General features: G+C 46.2%; 1 protein-coding gene across 1 annotated transcript in view; it reads right to left on the bottom strand.

Moving 5' to 3' along the window:
- The window catches only part of Gna14 (G protein subunit alpha 14), a 161236-nt gene extending 138942 nt beyond the window's left edge, over positions 1–22294 (bottom strand). Inside the window, exon 1 of the mRNA XM_036197075.1 lies at positions 21636–22294. Within this exon, the coding sequence (XP_036052968.1) occupies positions 21636–21759 (124 nt within the window). The 5' untranslated portion in view covers positions 21760–22294. The remainder of the gene's footprint in view (positions 1–21635) is intronic.
- Between the last annotated feature and the right edge of the window lie 665 nt (positions 22295–22959).

The raw sequence follows: 22959 nt of genomic DNA, 5'->3' as shown, positions 1-22959 counted from the left end.
CTGGTCCATGTTAGATGTTAGTGTTTGTATCTTAGAATTCCTTGTGATTTGGAGAGAACTCCTGAATATATTATTGAGTACTGATAATCTAAGAGCTGAATGAACAGTAATTTTAGGTAAGACATCAGGAACGTTGCTATTACAAAAGAGCCCAACACTTCATAGTGTGGCTCTGCTTCTTTCTCAGGATCATAGGTGCATTGGTCCATGAGGTAGAGGAAGCAGAATTGGGGAACAGGGTTCAGATGGCTGTAGGTGTCAGTGAATCAGCTCAGCTTTATTTCAGTGTATAGGGAATATATAGGGTCGGGAAGCCTGGGGACAAACCCTAATTTGCATTAAGAAACATGCTCCTATCATAAGTCCAGGTTAGTGGTAGCAGGGTCCTATAGCAAAGCTCCTAAAACAAGTCTTAGTTACCATAAGTGCAGCTGGGGAGACTTCTAGCAGGAAATAATGTCATAGGTAATGCTAGAGATAAATCGGGCATCCAGGCTTAGAGACAGCTTTCAGATAAGGTCAGTCGTCCTGGCCTAGGGACATTCTCCAGATAGGGGCAGGTAGAGAGCAGGAAGTTTCACTGGGGAAGGAGTCCCCATGTCACTGAGCTTTGGAGAAAGCTGCCAGGCCATGATAGATGCAACCTCTGACCAGAAAGGCCTCCCAACATTATAGGTTTCAGGCTGATATGATCAGGTCAGTTCATGGTTATCAGAAACATGGGACTTGAAAAGGTTGAAGAGCTTGAAAATGCTTGAAAAGCAATGCCTTCTCATTTCAACATCCTACTTCCTCATGGTAAAGACAGCTGCTGCAGCTCCAACGATGAGGACCCTATCCTTTCCTAGAAGGGAAGAATCACTTCCTATTAAGGAAGCAATGCAGAAATCACATATATTGATTTCATTGATAACTCAATGCCTGTAACTTGACAGCAAGGAAAGCTTTGAAATTTAGTCTTTAACTAGGTGTGCTTAGATGAAATTTTTAGTATTGAAGGGGGAATAAGTAATGGATGTCTGTGTAACATCTACTCTCCCTCTGCCACTTTTAATGCTAAAAGATAAAGATCATGGTCAGAGTGTCTGTTCACATTCCTGCATCAAGAAAATCTGATATCCCAGGCAACGTGATGCAAATAATAAATGGTTCCTTTGGAATATCAATTTGTCATCCAGTGTCAGTCCATAAGGAATTTTCATCCATATAAATGAAGAATTAGTCATGAATTTATGTTTCTTCTATTAACATGATGCCTTAACTCATCATGCTCACTCTAGTTTTTGAAGTCAAAATACCCTTTCTCTTATGCAATACTAGAAACATCAAATGGCAACGTATTGTTCCATTTTGCAAGTATTTATGGAGTTCAGTCACTATACAAAGCATTGAAGATCTACTGGTAATAAAAGGCCCCTTTATCCAGAGAAGTTTGAATGTAGCAGGGAGGTTGGGTGGTAAATAGAGACTTAATTTGAATGAGGGGGATTCAATGAAGGCTTCCAGGAGGAAGAGATATTTAAGATGCATTCTGACGGGTGCCAGTTAGCTGGACTAGTAAGAAAGAGATTTGTGGGTCCATGGATTGACATTGCAGAACCTGGTGATCTGGGAGAGGAAGGAGGGTTTAAAAGTTCCAACAGAGGTTCTGAAGCCAAAGCTAAGTCACCCTGGAGATAATGGCAGGGTGGGGTGAGGGGGTGGGGCATCAGAGGAGAGAGAGAAGGTTTCAAGGACTAAGTGCAGGTTTCAGATCTGTGCCCATGGGCAGTAAGGAGAGAGAGAAAGGTCTGCAGCAGGACAGCAGACTCACTGATGTCTCTAAAAGGCTACTCTGAGGGCAGGGTAAAGAGTGAACTCCAGGCTGGGGTGGAGATTGCACAGAAACCAGTGGTGGAGGAGAGCAGCCAAGGACAGCAGCAAGGGCACAGCAGGGGCGAGATGTTTGTTGGCTGTGGGGGACAGAAACCAGAATGTGACTAAGACCAGGGCTCGGAAGTCACGGCATGTGGGTTCAAAGCCCAGCTCTACCATGATTCTTGAGCCTGGCCCCAGAGCCTCAGTTTCCCCATAGGTGGAATGGAGAGGGATACATAGTGGTATCTCAAACATGCATGGGGAGGAATAGATGGTTCCATTCATTTAAGGGGCCTGGAATAATGGCTGCATACATGTTACAGCTTTTTCAGCTGGCCCTGGTGTCACTGTTAGTTATTACAGAAAAATGGACTCTGTCTGGTTTGAACAAGTTATTTCAGAATAATAAAACAAAGTTTGGAAATTTCTCAACTGTGATTCCAATTACATATCAAAGTACTAGGGAAAATATCTATGGAAACACAGAAAATACATTCTCCAAATCTCATCTTATTCCTGGGGGATTGAGCTCAATTAAACATAAATATATGTCCAAAATAAGCAATTATCAAGATATTAGACATGGAAAATAGCTGTAATTTTCTAATTGTCCTTTCTTCAAGGCCCAGCCCAGGTCTGTATTCTTTTATAAACCTGTCTAGATCATCTCAGACCACAGAAATCTTCAGCTTCTGGAAGGAATTTTTCACATCTCTCAGGTGGGATTCCATACAAGCCAGTTTAGAGAAGGAAACCTATATACACACTGAAGTAGTGCTCAGGTTCAGCTCTGGGGGATGACTGGGGCCTCTGGGATCAGCAGTGTCCTCCCTGTAGTTCAGGGTCTCAGGGGAAGCTTTTCCTAGACTCATCCATTGCCTGGCTGTGACTCCCCCACAGTTGTCTGGACACCAGAGGCTGGATAGTACATGTGGTTTCTCCTATTCTAGAGTCTTCTTTATATCCTGTACTATTCCACAAAGCAACTCTTTAAGGTCCTATGAGATAAGACCACTTGAGATAGATCTCAGGGGGCTGATGGCACAACACATAGGCCTCTTTTCTAACCTAATTGCAGCACCAAGAAAGATCTAATCAAATCAAATACTGTGTCAATAGCCAGAGTGGTTTCACTGCTTATATATTTGTACTGTCTGGTTAAAGAAAACAAAACAACAACAACAAAAAAGTAATTCATCTTGTGCTCTGAATTCTAAGACCTTTATCTATACAAAACACTGTTTTTGTGTTTGAGGCACCTGCACATTTATGTGACCTTCCTTGTGATGCTGTTTGCTTCCCTGCAAAGCTATTCTCAAAGCAAGAACATGACTTAGCATCAATGCTGCCACAGAAACCAAGAAATTCAGCATGGAGATGGAGACCTCACTGAAAGCGTAGGCTGGAAACAGGACTACTCACTTGGGCTCCTCTTTCAATGCACTAGAGGCCACCCTGTCCTTTGCCATCTCCTCACTCCTCCATCCTCCCCCACCAAACCATATGAGGACATTTTCCAGACTGCACTAAGGACATAAGCTTTTCGGGTTTTCCCATCAGTTGAAGACTGACACATTTGTGAACATTAGAAACAGATGCTACAGAAAGTCGAGTCTCAGGTGGTGGTTGTCTGGGCTGCTCTGTGTATGGTTAGCAGTGCAATTATCTTACATTCCCAATTCTACAGTCACTGGGAAACAAATACAAAAGCCCTATAGGTGAGTTCTTCAAGGCCTTATGCAAGACAGGCTTCAGAGTACACTGCTGTGGATGCATCTGAATCTTATGATGGTGATTAACATGCAAGATAGAAGAGGCCTTTCTTTTTTTTTTTTTTAAGATTTATTTATTATGTATACAGTGTTCTGTCTGCATGCCAGAAGAGGTTGCCAGATCTCATTACAAATGGTTGGGAGCCACCATGTGGTTGCTGGGAATTGAACTCAGGACCTCTGGAAGAGCAGCCAGTGCTCTTAACCGCTGAGCCATCTCTCCAGCCCAAGAAGAGGCCTTTCAAGTAAACAAATCTTACCTTTTCCTCGCATTCATTAAAAATCATACAAAATATTACAATTTACCAGTCACTGGATTTTGAGAAAAGCAGAATTTATATGCCAGGAATCTCACCCCTTGCCTAGAAATAACCAACTAAAACTCCGTGGAAGTGGATTTTCAAAGAGAAGATAGATGATAGATAGATAGATAGATAGATAGATAGATAGAGAGGCAGATAGATATTAGATAGATAGATAGATAGATAGATAGATAGATAGATAGATAGATAGATAGAAGTTCATTCTAGAATGTGCTTCATGGAAGCTCTAAGTCCTTTCTAGGAAAAAAAGTAACTATTTAATATCTGTGAGCTACAAAAGCCATGGTAGATTATGAGAATACAATTTTTGGGACACACATCAAAATGCAAGTACCCACATAAATGTGAGTGCCTCAATGAAACAAAGATACAAACTATACACATGCTTGCTCTTTCTTTTTGGTCATTGTCTGGCAGCTGGACAAACATAAAAAAGAGCCCCATATCTTGCCTATCTCATGGAGTATGGTGGCACAGATCCAAAATCCTGACTTAGGAGGCAGAGCAAGAAGAACTTGAGTTTGAAGACAGCCTGGACAATGTAGCAAAATCTCTGTCACAGAAAACAAAATGTCCCACTTGGATTCTGAAGTCCCTTTATCAAGAAGATGAAGGGGAGACCCCTTGATCCTTGGATAGGTCAGTCCCTTGTGCCTGGGATGGCTATAGAAAGGTTGGCTTTGGAATTCCAGTGACCGTCGGAGGCTGCTCAGCTCATGAGCTCCAGACTGAAGACTTCAAAGAAGCTTGAGCAAGTGTTGGGATCACCCAGAGGACTTACTGATAAATGGATTGCTGGCTCCCCTCCCAAGTTGATTCAAAGATCCATAATGCAAACTGCAGGTTGGCACTTCCACCAAGGACTCAGAAGGGCCTAATGCTGGCACTGCCAGTCCTAGGGAGTCACAGGTCGAGAACAGCTGGTAGAAAACATGGCAGTAGAGCTGGTAAGACTATGAGATCACATTTCACCTTACAGGTGAAGGAGAGCTCTGGGTTCAGAGAAAATGTCTTATTTGTGGATATAAGCTAGTACTCAGTTTCTTTTCCTGAACACAAAATAAATGAAAATCTCTAGGCCTTCAACCAATGGTTCATCTCATAGTTCTGTACCCTCAGAAGACACAGAGTAATGTCTCTCAGTCACAGATGGGCTAGCTGTGTGACACTGATCCCATAAGTTTATAATGGAGCTAAAAAATTCCTGTCATTGATGACTATCATACCTCCTTTATCTAAGTCAAGGTATCTTGAGGCCCATTGCTGCTATCCATAATATTCAGGGATATAACTAGCATACCATACAGATTCACAGCTGAGAAGCTGCAGGCTGTACCATACAGTCTACTGTGCAGCAGGCTAGACCATGCAATTTTGGAAAATACCTAAGGATGCTTCTCAGAATGTTCGGCACCACTTGGTAACAGATGGCTGCCTTTCTGGTGCACAGTGGGTTACTTTTCTCTATGCAGGAACACCAGCAGCAGAAAGAACAAGCTGTTGGCCCTCCTGCCCCAGCAGGATGGGAACCAGAGAGACTGTGGGTTCAGGATACATTTATGTGCTCCCAGAGCCCCAACTTCTTCAGGAAAACAAAGTAAGACAGTTTCTGTTAAGAAGCAGAGGGTCATGAACTAGCCAAATTCTTTCCCTGGCCCTAATCCTCAATTTCTAGTCTTATGATTTCCCATTTCTCTTTGCTGTTTATTGCCTCTCCCCACCGTGTTCCAAGAATATTGTTTAATCCCCTTCATACTGACTGCTTTTTAAATGAACTCCCTAACTCTCAGGAACATGTCGGAAGGGAGATAGATGGTAACAAAGAGGTTTGGCTCCTCTGGGCTCTGGAACTTCCAGATGTCCATAACTGAATGGATGTCAACTTAACCTCACCCAAAAATCTGTGAGCAGGTATCTATTTTGTGGGGAAAAAAAACACATAATAAATTAATTTTCATGATAGTAATCTCCCTCAATAACTTTTTTTGTTTGTTTTTTTGTTTTTTGAGACAGGGTTTCTCTGTGTAGCTTTTGCGCCTTTCCTGGAACTCACTTGGTAGTCCAGGTAGGCCTCAAACTCACAGAGATCTGCCTGCCTCTGCCTCCCAAGTGCTGGGATTAAAGGTGTGCACCACCACCGCCCGGCTCAATAACTTTTTAAATATACTTTTTTCCCCTTTGGTTTGAGACAGGGTTTCTCTTCACAGTCCTGACTGTCCTGGAATTCGTTCTGTAGATCAGGGTGGATTCGAACTTGCAGAGACCCACCTGCCACTGCCTCCCGAGTGCTGGGATTAAATATACTTTTTCTATATATTGGAACCTGCTTGGCCATTCCATCTTTAAAGCTGCTTCTGTTTCATTATTACTAACAGTGAGTGCCAGCAGGGACCATGGCCATAGGCCAGTGCCTATTGTGTTCGCAATCTAGAAAGCATCAACTTGGGCTGCTATTCTTTGATACTTTTCATTTTTCTTTAAAAAAATTTCAAGAAAAAAAAAACCACTGAAAACAAAGCCAGTTTATTAGATATGTGGTCTAGTGGTATTACATAGCAACAAGATTCCTTCAGTTATGAAGATTTGATTTTTTTCTGTCTGCAAAAGAGCATCCCAGTTTGGGTTTCTATTGCTGTGATAAACATCATGACCAAAAGCAACTTGGGGAGGAAAGGGTTTATTTCATCTTATACTCCCAGGTAATAATCTAACACTGAGTGAAGTCAGAGCAGGAACTCAAGCAGGACAGGAACCTGTAGACAGGAGCTGATGCAGAGGCCACTGAGGAGTGCTGCTTACTGGCTTGCTCTCATGACTTGCTCAGCCTGCTTTCTCATACAATCCAGGACCACCAGCCCAGGGGTGACACTGTACAGTAAGCTGGGCCCTCCTACAATGATCATTAATCAAAGCAATACCCTATAGACCAATAATGCAGAGGCATTTTTTAAAAATTAAGATTCCCTCTTCCAAGATATCTCTAGGTTTGAGTCAAGTTGACAAAAACCAACCAGCACAATGGGCATACCAACAAGTATTCCTTGAAACTGATAAATTATAGCCCAATGACCTGTACCAGTTCCAATGTGTGGAGAATTACTGCAGCTCAGAATTATTACAGCTTCAGAAACTAGACAGGATGGCCCTGGTCTCAGGAATTTGTAGTTCAGTTAGCAGGGGAAGGAACTGCCCCTCTGTTTCAAGATAAAAGCTGCGAAGCAACTGAACTGGGTAACAGAATCAAGCAAGGAGCTCAGGCTGCAGAGGCTCAGGCTGCAGAGGCTCAGGCTGCAGAGGCTCAGGCTGCAGAGGCTCAGGCTGCAGAGGCTCAGGACAGGCCCTTCTGCGGGATGAACTTCAAGCAGAGATGTGAAGATAAAAAGGAAACGGTCAAGGCACCAGAGTGGGGGTGGGAAACAGAAAAGAATGTTCCAAGCAGAAAAAGAAACAACCTCAGAGACTCAGAGGCAAACAACAACAAAAATTAGAATGTTCAAAACCAGAAAGCTGCTGAATGTGGTCCTGAGGGTGGTGAGCCAGAGAAAGAGAACACAATGCTATTTGCATTCGGAGAGGCACTGGAAATGTGTTCCAGTTTTAAGACATTGAATCATGTTGATGTAATGTGATCTAAGTTTAAGATGGATCATGAAAGGCAAATATGGACAGTGGGACTCAGGAGACAGTGCAGAGACCCAGGAGGACTGTGATAGCCTGGCTTGGCCTCAGAAATTTGGGGAAGAACTTTAGTGCCAGAGACAGGGCTGGCAATGGCTTGTGAGAGTTTCCTGGGATAACAGGATGTGTGTGTGACATGTTTATATCCCCATAAAATAAACACAATAAAAAAGGAACACCAGAAATGATTGCAGCACTATTAGCTATGCCTTCAGATTCAAAGACATCTGCTTCCTTTCTGTTCTGTTTCTGTTGTCCAAAGGTTTCTATCAGATTTTTCTTTCAGTTTGCCTTACCAACCCACTTAGAGAAGACTTCCCTTTTCCTTTATGACAGTCTTTCATCTTTGTTTTGGACCTTTGTCATTTTGGGTTGTATAGCATGCGAGCATCCACTTTTGGTGGCAGTAGGGGAATTCCATAAAAGGTAGAAGATACCCAGGTATCTTCCTATGTATGGTAGAAGCCCAAGACTGGCACACTGTTGTTCAACCAGAGAAAGTTTTATTTTGTTTTGTTGGAAACAGGGTCTCATTGTGTAGTCATGGCCTAGAATTCATGTTGACAAGGATGGGCTGGGACTCACAGAGACCTGACTGCATCTGTCTCCCAAGTGCTTGGAGTAACAGCATGTGCTACCAGGTCTGGGCAACCAGCACTAGATGTAAATAGCACTGACTGTGAGACAAGCGCTAGACGTCATAAAAATAATGACGCATTCTGTTGAATTATTCATACTACCATCCACCTAGCATGCTTGCTAATCCCACTTAATAGATGAAGAAATTAAAATTCAAGGATGCATACAGCTCATCAGTGAAAGAACCTAGATGTTAAACCCAGCCAGGCTGACTCCTAAAACATGTCCGAATCATCACGCCTACCCTAGCAATCTAGTAGTTAGGTCCAATCAGATGGCCTGTAGTTTTGAAAGTGATGCAAGGATGCATTAATGGTCACAGGTGATGTGCAGAGCTGCTGGGGAGGGTCAATGTCCAGTGCATCACCAGCAAAAGCTACAAGTCTTGTGTAGAGTCACCAGGCTGTTGGTGGCAGGCTAGGCTGATGCCAGGGCTCACTATGTCAAGCCCTGCTTGGAGCCTGCCATTTTGCTGAGTCTGCTGTCCAATTTTCATCAACTCCAAGTTTCAGGTTTCCTCTTAATATATTATTCTCTGCTGAAATGATCTGCAACTAAGAACCCTGGCCAGCACAGTGAGTTTACACCCCAGCATGCACCAGCATGAGAGTAAGTGCTCCGGCAGGGCCCTTGTGTCTTCTTCTGCCCTCAGAGTCCTCAGATTCCCACAGCATGCTTCTCTCCTCTGACAGTGTGCACAGTCAAGACTACCTGACTCAAAGGAAGCCCTGCCTCACAGCACGCACACCAGTGACAGCCATGTCTGGAGTGAATATCGCTTGCCAGAACTAAGGGTTCCAGAGGGCACCCAGTGCCTTCAGCTCCCATAGAGGAAGGAAGCCAACCCAGAGGACTCTGCCACTCAGGAAAGATGGTGCTGGCTGAGAAAGGTCATCTACACCAACCATCCCGGTCAGTGCCTTTTTCCAATCTTCATTTGTTCAAACCTGGGTTTAATTCTGAGAAATTGAATTCCTGACTCACCTCCAGAGCACAGTATCTTTGCTACAGAGGTTCCTGGAATCCCTTTTTCCTGCTTGCCCACCCCCCTGCATGTCACAGAGGGGAATTCTTTTTTTTTCTAAGCTGAGGATCAAACCCAGGGCCTTGTGCTTGCTAGGCCAGCGCTCTACCACTGAGCTAAATCCCCAACCCAAAGGTGTTTTTGTCATGCTCCAAGAACTCTGCTGAAATTCACATGCCCTTGACTGGACACACCATCTTTTGGGGTCCCTGAGTAGATCTGGGACTCTTTTTATTTTGTTTTTCGAGACAGGGTTTCTCTGTGTAGCTTTTGCACCTTTCCTCGAACTCACAGAGATCTGCCTGCCTCTGCCTCCCAAGTGCTGGGATTAAAGGCGTGCGCCACCACCGCCTAGCTGGGAATTCTTATAATAGTTTTTCCTTTGTGATTCAGGAGGTATCGGTACAGATAAAGCAAACTATTGTATAGATTAAGAAGCATCTTTTAAAACTGGAGTGTGTCTGTCTGTCTATTGTACACCATGGTGTACACAAGAATACTGGAAGATAACAGCAGCTATTGACCTTGACCCTTGTTTGAGGCAGAGTTTCTTGGTCACTGCTGCATGTGCCAGGCTATCTGGCTTTGAAGCTTTTACAGATTCTCCTGTCTCTGCCATCCTACAGGAGTGCTAGGATTACAGACACATGCACTGCCATGTCGGCCTTTACACAGGTCTGGGGATTCAAACTCAGGGCCTCATGCTCACACACCTCATACAGTGTGTCTCCCACTGAGCCTTCTCCCCAGCCAGGAAAGTATATTTTAAGGTAAGGGGGTTGAGAATAAGAGACTTTTTTGTTGTTTTCTGCCAAACTCCACTGGTGCCAAACTCCCTTCCTATTTTGTGTCTGCTCATAGTTTAAGACCCATGAAAGCCTCCAAAATTTCATCCCCTATGGCATGGTTTAAAAACTTTTACTCTTCAGGACTTTGGTATTGAAACTGATAGACTAATGGACACGATTGGTGTGTCTCAAATCCTTAAGCATCTAACTTAAGGTGAGGTCTCCCACTAGCAGTCATCAGGGGCCTTTCAGAAGTGCCTAGTGGCTAATAGAATGGATACATGTTGGTCCTGGAACATCTTGTTATGCCAGGAAGAGCACAATCAAGAAAATAATGGCGGCGTGTTGCGATGCCACAGGGCCATCTTGGAAGGGACCTCAGTACACAAATCTTGTACCTTGAGAACCACATGAGCCCACGCTATAATAAATAAATGAACAAAGACAGAAAGAAGTAAGTAAAAAGAGGCAACAGGAAGTCTTTTTAGCAGCATGCCAAGTGTCTACCACTGAGCACAGAGAGACTCCTGGAGATGGAAGATAATTTTGCAGCCATCATATTATACAATTGACCCGCCAGGAATAAAAACAACAACAACAACAAACAAACAAACAAACAAAAAACCACCAGTAAACTGAGAACATTTTGGTATCTTGGCATGTAGCTCAGGGATAGAGAACTTGCCTAACATGTGGAAGGCCTGGAAATAATGTTACTGAGAAGGACATTTTGAGAAGGAACAGTGTGATTCAAGGGGTAAGACAAGCAGCCTCTTGACCAGGTAATCAAAGTCAAAGTCATCAGTGAGAAGCAAATGACCTCCATGTACCTCAGATGTAAGTCCCTCCAAAAGTAGCAACATCTCTTGGTATTCCAGCCAAGAATGGCTAGCTGGACTATTGTCCTAAGAGAATCAGACAAAGCCTACATGAGGGATGCTTGGCTTGAAGAGGGCTGAGAGAGATGTGTTCCTGGAAAAGTCAGTATTGTGAGATCCTATAAAATGTTCTCGTTAAAGAGACAAAAAGACACGAGAATCAATTGTGATATCTAAGGTGACATCCAGCCCTGGGCTTGGGATGAGGCGATGCCACAGGGACATTCCTGGGCTGACAGACAAATCTAGGATACAGGAAATAGACTGGACACAAATATCCTACCATGGTTAAACAAATGAACGGTACCTGTGGAAGATCTTGTCCTGTTTTAGGAAAAATACATGTATGTGGTTAGAGGTAAAGGCTACAGTGCATATAACACACTCTCAAAATTTTCCAAAAAGTGGAGAAAATAAACAAATAAGAACAAAAAGAGGTACAAGTTACATAGCAAGTGAATTAGGAAAATAATATACCTGAATAGTGCATGAATTGAGAGAGAGAGAGAGAGAGAGAGAGAGAGAGAGAGAGAGAGAGAGTGTGTGTGTTTGGTGTGTATACATATGTTAGTACAGGAGCACTCATGTGCAGATGCCAGAGGAATGTCAAATATCTCCCTCTAGCATTCTGCACTTTACTTTTGAGACAGGGTCTCCCAGTGAACCTGACCCACTGTTTTGGCTAGACTGTCAGGCCAGTGAGCTCTCAGGATCCTCCTGTCTTTGACCCACAACACTGAGGTTCTCAGTGCATCCAGCCATGCCTAACTTTTATGTGGGTACTGAGGATTTGAACTCAGATCTTCTTGCTTACACAATAAGTGTTCTTACCCACTAATGCATCTCGGTAGGCCCCTTAAATTCTTATTCTTGTGTTTTTCATACATTTAAAGATGTTTTCATGTAAAAAGTTAAAATAAATGACTTGGGGGAGGACAATAACTACAAAGGGACATGGAAAACCTTCAGGGATGGGGAGAATGTTCTAGATCATGCTTATGCCTGTATTTATACAATTCTCATGCTTACCATCTGTACACTGTACACCATCTTGGAACTGGTAGCTTTCATGGCATGTAAAATACCTCAAAAGAGTTTGCTTGAAAAGCACAATGGGAAAAGTCAAAAGGCTGTTTGGACAGGCAGACCGAAAGAAGAGAGGTATCTGCCCTTGCCCCTTAAGAATTCCTCAGGGATGGCTGTGTCACGGACAGAAGCAGGTCATCTATCTGGTAGGTGGGGCTCGTTTATTGCAGGTACAGAGAGAGCCACAATCTTCTGAAGCATATTTTGGCCCAAAACTATTAATCATCTTCATATTAACACCTATTTTATAGGGAACACAATACTCTGACACAGACTTAAAGCACAAAAACTCAACAAAATCCTATCCAAAGGGTCCTACAATTCATCCCAGATCCTGAGAATACCATCTACTGTCCTCACCAATCTCCCTCAATAGCCAGAGAGTTTGTGTTGCTCTCTCCCTAGCATGTGGACCATCCGAGCCCTAGCTTGTGAACAGTCTGTCAGCACCATCAGGTCCATGAATCATAAAGCCCCTCCAAAGTGATCCCTGCTCTTTCCCACTCTGTCTGGGCTGCCATCTCCAGGTTGCTATTACACTTTTCTGACAGTCTTTCCATCCAGTTCCTTGAGAAAAGGTTCCTTGTACTGAGTGCCAGGCCTGGCACTCTGGAGAAATCTGTCAGACTAGACTAGTAGGAGATGGGGAGTGTTTTCTGTTATGTTTCTTTTCTTTTTCAGGGAGCTCTATCACCTTCTACAGAGGAAGCGCCACATTTCTGCTCTCCTACCCAGAAATGCCACAGTTAGTTTTAAGGGGAGATTTTGTTTTATTTGGTCCAATAAAGCTTGTTTGGACTCAGACTTTCTATTATTTAGTGTAATTAGAAAATACTGTGGGATGTCTTTCTGTACAGTGTGAATATGTGTTGCTCTGATAGGTTGATAAATAAAATGCTAATTGGCCAGTAGCCAGGCAGGAAGTATAGGCGGGACAAGCAGACAAGGAGAATTCTGGGAAGAGGAAGGCTGAGTCAGGAGTCGCCAGTCAGACACAGAGGAAGCAAGATGACAAGGCAGAACTGAGAAAGGTACCAAGCCACGTGGCTAAACAAAGATAAGATATGGGTTAATTTAAGTGTAAGAGCTAGTCAGTAATAAGCCTGAACTAATGGCCCAGCAGTTATAATTAATATAAGCTTTTGAGTGATTATTTTATAAGCAGGCCACAGGACTGCAGGGGCCTGGTGGGCCTGGAGAAACTTCAGGCTGCAAGGAAAAATGACCAAAATCAATTTACAGTCTAAGAAACCCTGTAAGAAACGAAAAGCCAAACATCCCTGTTAAAGCACTGCTTGGAAATTTTAAACAAACCACTATGTAGCCAGTAACTGGTCAGCTAACATGGGAGATGACACCTCCCTGATGCTTGAAAAAATACCGAAGATGGATCAACAAGAGCTCACTGTACACAGTGTGCCAGCAGAGATTAATCACATTCACAGGCAATCAATGGCAGAACCAGGGTTGGGAACCAGCAGTCTAGACTACATTTTCAACCCCTACAGTGTTATTAGGGGCAGGATAGAAAGACATGAAGACTTCAGGGGACACAGGAGAGAAAGAAGCTTCTCACCCTGTGGCCTGGTTTGCATTTCTACTGGCCAAGATTCAAGGCCATCAACACAACTGATAACATCAGAATTTCCTACAGAGATAGTGCTGGCCTTCCTAATGACATCTCAGACAAGGATGTTAAAATAACAACGGGCGGTGCTTACTTAGGGCTGGGGCCAGAATGTTCAAGCCCAGCCAGGCCTTGTATTTTAACTGTATCGGGACTCCTTTCTCTTCCCTAAATCCAGACAGTGAACCTTATAAAACCATCCTCACTAACAAAAAGAATTTTTTCTTTATTTGTAAATGTAATTAAATTTTAAGACAGGGCCTCTGTAGCTCATTCTAGCATCTAACTTACTACAGAGTTTTGAATATTGATTCTTCTGCCTCTACCTCCACATGGGAGGTGCAAGCCACAGTTCCCCCAGCTAGGAAATCCTTTAAGATAAGAGAAATAAACCAACTCATATTTTTCTCCTTCATTTTTAAACTTTGGTTACACCTTGTTATAAATCGTCCGTGTTTGAGTTGTACAGTGTCCTTTTTTTTTTTAAGACCTGCTGTGGTGGTTACTGTCGTTGTCAATTTGACAGGATCTGGGATATCTTTGAGGGATTATTTAGATTAGGTTAGTCTCTGGACATGCCTATGAGGAGTTAAATAGAACAACTGATGTGGGAGCCCCACTTTAAGGAGGGTGGTGCCATTCTCTGTGCTGGGGTCTTGGACTGCATACAAAGAATGAAGCTGACTGAGCACAGGTGGTCATCACTCTGCTTCATGACTGTGGATGCAATGTGACCGGCTGCCTCATGCTCCTGTCACCAGAGCCTGCCCATCATAATGGAACTGGGAGCCAAATAAACCCTTCCTTCCTGAGGTCGCTGTTGTCAGAGTGTTTTATCTCAGCAATAAGAAGTGACTGTGACCTCTTCTTCCTTCCAAACTTCAATCTGAAGCATGTAATATCCCATGTTTCTACTTATAAACCCGTTAACTTAGCTTCACTCTGACTTGTCCTGAAGTGCTTTTCTGTGCTGTAGCCAAGGACAGCTTTACCTGAGTGAAGAGGGCTAAGAAGAGAATTCACAGGCAATGGCAGCTGAGGTAGGATGTGTCTTCCCACCACTGCTGACATTATGGGCTGAACAATACCCTCCTGTCAACAATTATTTGTTGAAGTCTCAACCACTAATACTTTAGAGAATAACTGTTTTTGGAAATAAGGTCTTTAAAGAGATGATTAATATAAAACAAGGCCTTTAAAGCCCAATCTAAGGGGACTAGACTCCCTGTGGGAGGTTAAGAAAACATCAGGAATGAACATACAAGGCTGAAGGGCCACAGGAGGACATGACAAGGCTCCTGTCTACAAGACAAAGTGAAAAGCATCAAGATTAAACAATCCTCAGTCTGTGGACTCCAGCTTCCAGCCTCAGAGAAAATCAATTCCCATTGCCTAAGCCTCCCAACCTGTAGTATTTTATCATGGTGGCTCTTCCAGAAGAATATAATCTATTTAAGTTAAGTACCATTTCCCCTTCCTTCCAAAAAGTTCTAAGATGAAGTCTATGTCCAAGTTTAGCAGTCAGGGTGACTGGAAAAACTCAATTACTAAGCAACACTTCACCAAGCATCACAGAACACCAAAATCAAAGGAAGACAATTCCTTCATTTAATTGCCATTGTCTGGAAATGAAGTTTTCTACACTAACACTGTGATCTCTTCACAATGGGGTGTTTGATTATTTGTTTTATTTTTTCACAGAAATTTATTGCCATGTAATTCATGTTCATTCTATAAAGATTAGAAAACATAGAACAGAAGAATCCCTCCCTCATTGTTTTAGCTAGTTTTATATAATTTTATGTCAACTTGATACAAGCCAGAGTCATCAGAGGGGAGGGAGTTCAACTGAGAAAATGCCTCCATAAGACCAGGCTGTAGGCAGGCCTGAAGAGCATTTTCTTAATTGGTGATTGAGAGGGAAGGGCCAAGCCCTTTACAGGTGGGGCCACCCCTGAGCTGGTGGTCCTGGGTTCTATAAGAAAGCAGGCTGAGCAAGCCATGATGAGCAAGCCAGTAAGCAGCACCCTTCATGGCCTCTGCATAGCTCCTGCCTCCAGGTTCCTGCCCTTTTTGGGTTTCTGTCCTGACTTCCTTCCATGATGAATAGTGATGTGGAAGTGCAAGCCAAATAAATCCTTTATTTCCCAAGTTGTTTTGGCCATGGTGTTTCACCATAGCAACAGTAACCATAAAACACAATCATTTAGGCAGAGAGCCATTGTCTTGGGATCTGACTTCCATGTATGTGCCTACATGAAGGGTCCATGTTCTGTATGGGTGAAATGGAGTGACCATGTCATGCCTATAGACCTTCTCATCTCCATGTGGTGCTGGAGTAGAAAAATCCTCCTGGTGAAGAGAATAGATTTTTCAGCCTGAATGGAGACCTAACATTCCAATTGGGCTAGGTAGTTCTCTTGGCCCAGGCACTAACCCTAAGAAAACAGGTTCACCTTAAACCATACTAAAGAGATAGGTGGGATAATTAGTCCTTTGATGAGATACCATACTTTTTTCTTTCCAGAATCCCTATGTAGCTTGTAAGTCAGTTCCCTGATTACTCAGAAGAGAATAACTTTTCTTTCATTTCTCATTTTGAAGCATGCTTTCCTCAACTATGTGAGCTTCTTTTCTCAATAGTGTGGGTTTCTTTATTATCTCCAGAGCAGCAATTCTCAACCTGTGGGTCACAACTCCTCTGGGGGGTCTAACAGCCCTTCACAAGGGTCACTTAAGACCATTGGAAAACACAGATATTTACATGATGATTCATTACAGTAGCAACATTATAGCTATGAAGTAGCAACAAAAATAATTTATAATTGGCGTCACCACAACAGGAGAAACTGTACTCAAGGGTCGCAGCATTAGGAGGATTGAGAACCACTGCTCCAGAGCCTCCCCCTCCCTCCACGTGGCGGCTTGTCTGCCATAGGCTGACCTCCATGCCAACTGAATCAGAACTATCTGTTTCTCCTTCTTTTCTCCATTCTCCTCCTCCAGGCAGCTGCTGAGGTTTACAGTGTGTCTGCCCAGGGTCCCCCCCCCCCCGTCCATTCCTCTCATTCCTCCCCCTCCTCCCCTTCCTCCTCTCCGTCTTTAATAAAATCATCCTTGAGCTTGTTTGAACCCTTTTTTCTCCCTGAGACAGGGTTTTTCTGTGTAGCCCTGGCTGTCCTGGAACTCTCTCTGTAGACCAGGCTGGCCTGGAACTCAGAGATCTGCTTGACTATGCCTCCCAAGTGCTGGGATTAAAGTCATGTGCCACTACCACCCACTTTGAGTCCATTCTTAAAGAGGGGAACCCCGATTTCCCCTGGACCGGTGGTGTCCAGCCAGATGCTCAGCATGTGCCCAATCAGAGATGGGCACTCTGGGACTCAGGCTGCAGGTAGTAGCCAGCTGCTGAGTGCTGCTCTGCCCTTGCAGATATGGTTATCTCTCAGGACATTTTCTTGCAGTAATTGCAAGGAAGTCCCAGAAATGCTTATGCAGTCTGCCTACCTGTCCTTTACTGGCCCTGGAATGCTGCAACTGTCCTGTGGCCTAGGCTTCAGTATCGGCTCTCAGCAAGCATGAGGCTGGCCTGTGGGCTGCTCTCCAAAGTAGGAACCTAAAGGAAGGCTCTCCATTCCCCAGGAGGAGCATCATGAGAAGGTGGCCACAGGCCATTATCAGACTGTAGTCACCTGAAGATAAGTCACAGAAACTTTGGCACACAGAAGCACATACCGATGGGAAGCCCTGTAAGCTACCCCAGGCTGTGCTAGGCTGGGGCTGCACTGACAAGCTTTGGCACCAGCTCTCACTCCACAGGAAACTTCTTCTCTAGGTGAGAGCATTTCTACTCAGTAAGGTAGCCCTGGTGTCTCACTTGACATCCAAGGTGGCCTCTGATAAAGGGGACTTGGGATCTGTGTCCAGGCCTCTGTATTCACAACTACCTACTTCCATTCACCAAGCGCCCTGAGATCCGCACTGTGTCTGTTGACCTCATCTTCTCTGCCCAGGCCACTGATTCTACCACTGCTACCAGGAGTGGCCTGGGAGGGTGTGCCTGAACATGTGGCTCACCCTGTAGGAGGCTGAGGACCACCCTGGGTGCTGAACAGTCACATATGTACCTCCTGGATGTAGGGTGGAGTATGGGTCAGTGTGAGCAGTGGGGCCGGGAGTACTATCTTCACATTTCACATCCTGAGAACAAGGTCTATCAATACAGCTAATACTTAACATGGTTCGATACTGCCATCCCACTGGGGAGCTACAGGGCCAGACCTGTTCTGTCTCCAGGACCAGAGGAGCGAGTGTATGGCAGTAGCCAGGCTGAGCCTAGAGCAAGCCAGAGCCACAAGACTGTGCACCTCAGCTTAAGGCAGGTGGTGTGAGAAGCAGGGAGCTAAAGGCAACGCAGCAAGCTCCTCGGTACCCTTGGTGGCTCAGGGCAGCAGAGTGGGCTGCCATCTGGGGACAATCCTCACAAGGCTGCTGAAGAGACAGAGATGATGATGATGATGATGATGATGATGATGATGATCTGTGAAAGAGCTTGACCAGGCCTAGGTGTCCTGCTGGGACCGGGATCCCAAACAGAGGCAGGAAGGAGTGTTGAGGTCTCAAGGGTAGAGCCCCTTGTCAGCACCCAAGTTTCACTCTGAGGATCCCGACATCAGCAAACCACTCCAACTCTGCCCAGCCCAGGGTTCAAGCTGAGGGGCACAGGCTCGTCCTGCCAGGAAGGAAGAAAGCCAGTAGCGCTTCTGACTGAGAAGTGAAGTCACAAAACGGTGTCAGGCCACAGAGGCCACAGTCTATAAAGCACTTAATTTGATCCTACTAGTGACTCCTCTTCCCCTAGGTTTACAGCCTCAAGACCAGCAAAGGTGGCACCCAGCCTCAGGATGGGATTCAAGGCTGCTGGCATCTCTACCCACAAGGACATCCCCGGAAGCTCACAGCACACACTGCCCTGTACAGAGCTCACCAGCTGCTTTCCAGCGGTAGCTGATGGGCCAGCATGGAGCTAGCTTTCTCAAGGAGCTGCTGCTGCTACCTCTGGGCTGAGTTCAGGAAGCTCCAATGACCTGGGCTTGTGGGTCACCCTGTCTGCAGCCACAGCTCACACAGAAGTTCCGATTTCGACTTAGGCAAAATGGCCTTTGGCTCTGCATCTGTCTTGAAGAACACCACACTCCTTTGGTCCACCCCCAGCCTCTGCATCAAGGCACAGAGAGGTTTCATCTGTGCTCTGGCAAGGGTGTCAGTATGGAGGAATATCCGTTCCTTCCCCATTCCAGCCACAGAGGCCTGTAGAATGGTGAGCTCCCGGGCACATGACTCAGAGGCACAAATCCAAGGTCCACCTCCCCATTGGTGTACAGGACACATATTGCTATCACTTCCCCAGCAGTATTTTGCTCAATTAGAAGGACTTCCTTTCTACTAAATTCAGCTGGATCCTTTATTTTCTTCATCTCCTCCTGCTGAGAAAGCGTTCAGCTGACATCTTGCAACCACCAGCTATAACCAGACAACTTGTGCCCCTCAGTACTGGGTAGTGACCTAGGCTTTAACTAAGCATAGTCAGTGCTCTGCTACCCTGCAGTACACTTCAGAAACACCCTCACCCGGCTGCAGATACAGTCATCATTGTGAGAGCGCATGGCTTCTGGGAACATGCTCCACACAAGATCTCAAAGTCCCGTTTATGAAGTGGGGCTTTCATGTCTGAGAGGCGTGATCAGTGAATGATCTAGTCCAGCCACTCTAGAAACTGGTGAAGTTTCCACTCTGTGATTTCAGACAAAATGGCACATACCCTTCCCCGACTGCCGAATCTTTTAGTCACAGCCGCGTGCGACTTGGGCTACGCCTTAACCCTCTTAAGATAGAAAGAACTTGGGTTTTTAAGCCCATCAAGGCTCTGGTAGCTCCATGAGATTGGGAACTGTACCTTGAATGGGAAAATTGTCACCATAATGATTGATAGTCCCATCTGGGAAAGGAGCACAAAGTACTTCAAGGGGTCAGGAGAAGAGAAACAAGGGCTAGAACAGCCTGAGGCTTTGTTACCTGGATTAAATGTGACCTTTAAGGCAGACAATGTGCCCTTGGGCATCCCTTCTCTACGTTGTGTGTCTGAGTGTGTCAAATATGCCCATTAGCAATACGTTAGGGCTCAGCTTACTGCACAGTTAGCCTTACAAGGAGCCAGCATATGCTCAGCTCTTGGTATAGGCCTAACAGTACCTCACACATTGACACAAATCTAAATATTTCAAAATGAACTAGAGTTTAGTCAACCCTTGACAAGAAAAAGTATGCATCTTAAGTTGAAGGAAGACATAATTCATTAACTTAGTATCAAACTACAAACTATGACAGTACTCCACTTGACAAACCAAGCTTGATGACAGCCTGCAGAGTTCAGCTAGAGTTCCCGGGCCAGCCCAATTCTGGGTGAGCAGCCCTGGCTCTGGAGGTGTACAGAGGCCTTTCCTTCCCACCCAGACCCCATAATCCGCCCCCCTTAGGAACCTCTTTTTTTTTAATTTTTTTTTATTTTGGTTTTTCGAGACAGGGTTTCTCTGTGTAGCTTTGTGCCTTTTCCTGGAACGTACTCTGTAGACCAGGCTGGCCTCGAACTCACAGAGATCCGCCTGCCTCTGCCTCCTGAGTGCTGGGATTAAAGGCCTGTACCACCACCGCCCGGCTTCCTTAGGAAGCTCTCAGGTGGACCCGAGGTCACAGCCTGGAGCTCCTTCCCAGCCTCAGCAAACAGCCTCCCTTTGGACATTCCCTCCTGAATCAGGTCTCTCCTCCTCACTAGCTAAGACCCCAAACAGTAAGCTAGGAGTGCTTTAGGCAGGGGATTTCCTCCGGCCTTAGAGGAGAGGCAGGTGTGTGGAATCTGGGTGGCCAGCTTTTTGGACTTGCAGGTTCGAGGAAAACCAGGAGAGGCCCTTTAAACCCTGGAGTAGGGGTTACATAGCGTACCGCTCCTTTGCCCAGGTCTGAAGGCAGAGCAGACTAAAAGGCCTTTCCAGGTCAAATCTGTCTTTCCTTCGTAGGTCATGAAATGTGACCACTCGAAGATAATTAAACACACAGTAAGAGAGGGCTCGCTCCTGAAAGGATGGAGGGAACAAGTTGAAATACTTGCAGGGAACTGGTAAAAGACAAAAAGGTCAGTATTCACCAGTGGATGGACTGAAGGACATTCTGTAGACCAGAAGAAACTGATCCTTGCCTTGCGGGAATGAATCGCACCTCAACCCCTTTTCTTTTTGTTTTTGAAACACATCTGCAGAGACCTTCTAAAAGCCTGCCTGCCGAGGCACTGATAGAGAGGTAGCTGGGCCAGCTAAGTAGAACCAAGGTGGGCCAAGGAAGGGTGTCACAGAAGGTATTGGCAGTAGGTATTAGCAGTAGGGGCTTCACTTCCATGGCTCACCCCCTATCAGCTTTCCCTTTCTCAAGTTCATCTGTTTCTAGACTTTTCTTGGTCAGTTCTTACAGTGAGATCAGAGCCTTCCCATGTAATCTTAACTGGGGGTAAAAACTAGGCTGCATGGGGCACCTGGGGTCAGAATCCATGGAGAACAGAACCTAAACTGCGGGCCAGGGAGTCCCCCAACGCCTGCCAACATCTAGGTTGGGGTTCTGCAGCAACCGCCCCGTGCTGGGAGCCCAAGGGCGGAGGGGTCAGTGCCCAGGAAAACAGACAAGAGCCCAAGGGCTGAGGCCAGGCCCTGCTCTGAGATGCTGGGAGTCGGGGGTCGAACATCAATCACCCAGCCCCAGGTGAAAAAGACCTAAGCCTGGAGGCGGCAGCATCTGCGAGCCGCGGGTGGACAGGACGGGCGGAAACGACCGCAAGCCACGGGGCTTGCTCTGCGGGACTGGAAGGAGCCGGGACGCTAACATCGGAACTGCCCGCCGGAAAAACGCAGCCACTCACCCAGCAACAGCAGCTTGAGCTCACGGCGCGCGTCCTTCTTGTCGCGGCGAAGCTGCCGTTCGATCTCGGCGCTGATGCGCTGCGACTCTTTCTCCTCCGCAGACAGACAGCAGCAGCCGGCCATGGTCTGCCACTCCGACGGGGCGACAGGGACCCCACGCTCACCGCCCGGCCTCGCGGATGATCCCCGCCAGACGCAGGATTTGGAGAGAGAAAACACCTGAACCGACTATGGTTTGGAGTAAGAGGCTCGGAGCTTCTGGGCTTAACCTTTCTCGAAGGCAGTTCCGCCCGAGGGCTTGTGTGGTCCCGGATCAGGCACCCAGCCCCTCACTCTTGTGGGAAAGAAGAGCAAGCTGGGCTGTGTGAGCTGGGCTGTTTCCAGAAGATGCGCGCCCCCGGGCACTGTAGCTGGGCACCTAGGTAGACAACGCAGACCGCGAATCAAAAGTTGGGGTATCGGTGCCGCTGGGGGAATAGTCTTCCTGAGTCTAGGGGTGTCGCAGGCCAGCAGCAGACGTGGCGTGGCTTGCAGACAATGGACCAGCTAGCCTCTGCCTGCAAAGTTCCGAAAACCTCTGCAGTTACTGTAGACTCTCTCCGAATGGAAGGTTCCTCCAGCACTGACGCTCTAAGAGGCAGAAAGGGGGCGGGGCGTCTCGAACCTACAGTCCTGGCGTCTTCGGGAGTTGCCCGTAGGCCTACCCCAACCTGATGGTGCCTGCAGCGAAGAGGCTAGGGCGCGGAGCAGCCTCACACCTGCCTCCTTGGCCGTGGCGCCCCTAGTGCAGGCAGGGCCACTTGCCAAGCTTGCTGTAACCAGCAGGAGCTGGCTGCCAGATCCGGGTTCCGACAGGTGAGGGAATTTCGCCAACTCTCAACCTCAGTGCCAGGGATGGAGGCACGCTAGCGGACCAGAGCCAGGCGTCTGCAACCAGGACACACACTTCGTGCTAGCAGCTAGGCTCTGGCATCCCCTCCCATCAGAGGCTGAGCCTTGCCCACCAGCCTCTCCACTGCTCACACTTGAGGTTCCTAGACAGGCTCCCTCGGCTTCCCAGATGCCCAGTCCAGCCTGGGCTTGGAACAAGCCCTGGGTCAGCTCGAAGCTTGCCTGTCTAGTGCAGACTAGCCAGATGGCTCTGCTAGCAACAGCAGCCGCCTCTAGGGTCCGGTAAAAGAGCAGAGGGCTAGTTAACGCCTCCTAGCCTGTCCTACCTCCCGGCGCCGGATGGGGGGCCGGGGGACTGGAGGGTGAGGGTAGAAAAACGTCTGGCTGCTTTGCATTTGGTGGTGGAAAAGAATCCTGCTTTGTAGATAGAGT

This window comes from Onychomys torridus, chromosome 1, assembly GCF_903995425.1.
Source record: "Onychomys torridus chromosome 1, mOncTor1.1, whole genome shotgun sequence".
Taxonomy (NCBI): Eukaryota; Metazoa; Chordata; class Mammalia; order Rodentia; family Cricetidae; genus Onychomys; species Onychomys torridus.
Note: the sequence above shows the minus strand (reverse complement) of the source record. Positions and strands in the feature narration are given on the sequence as shown.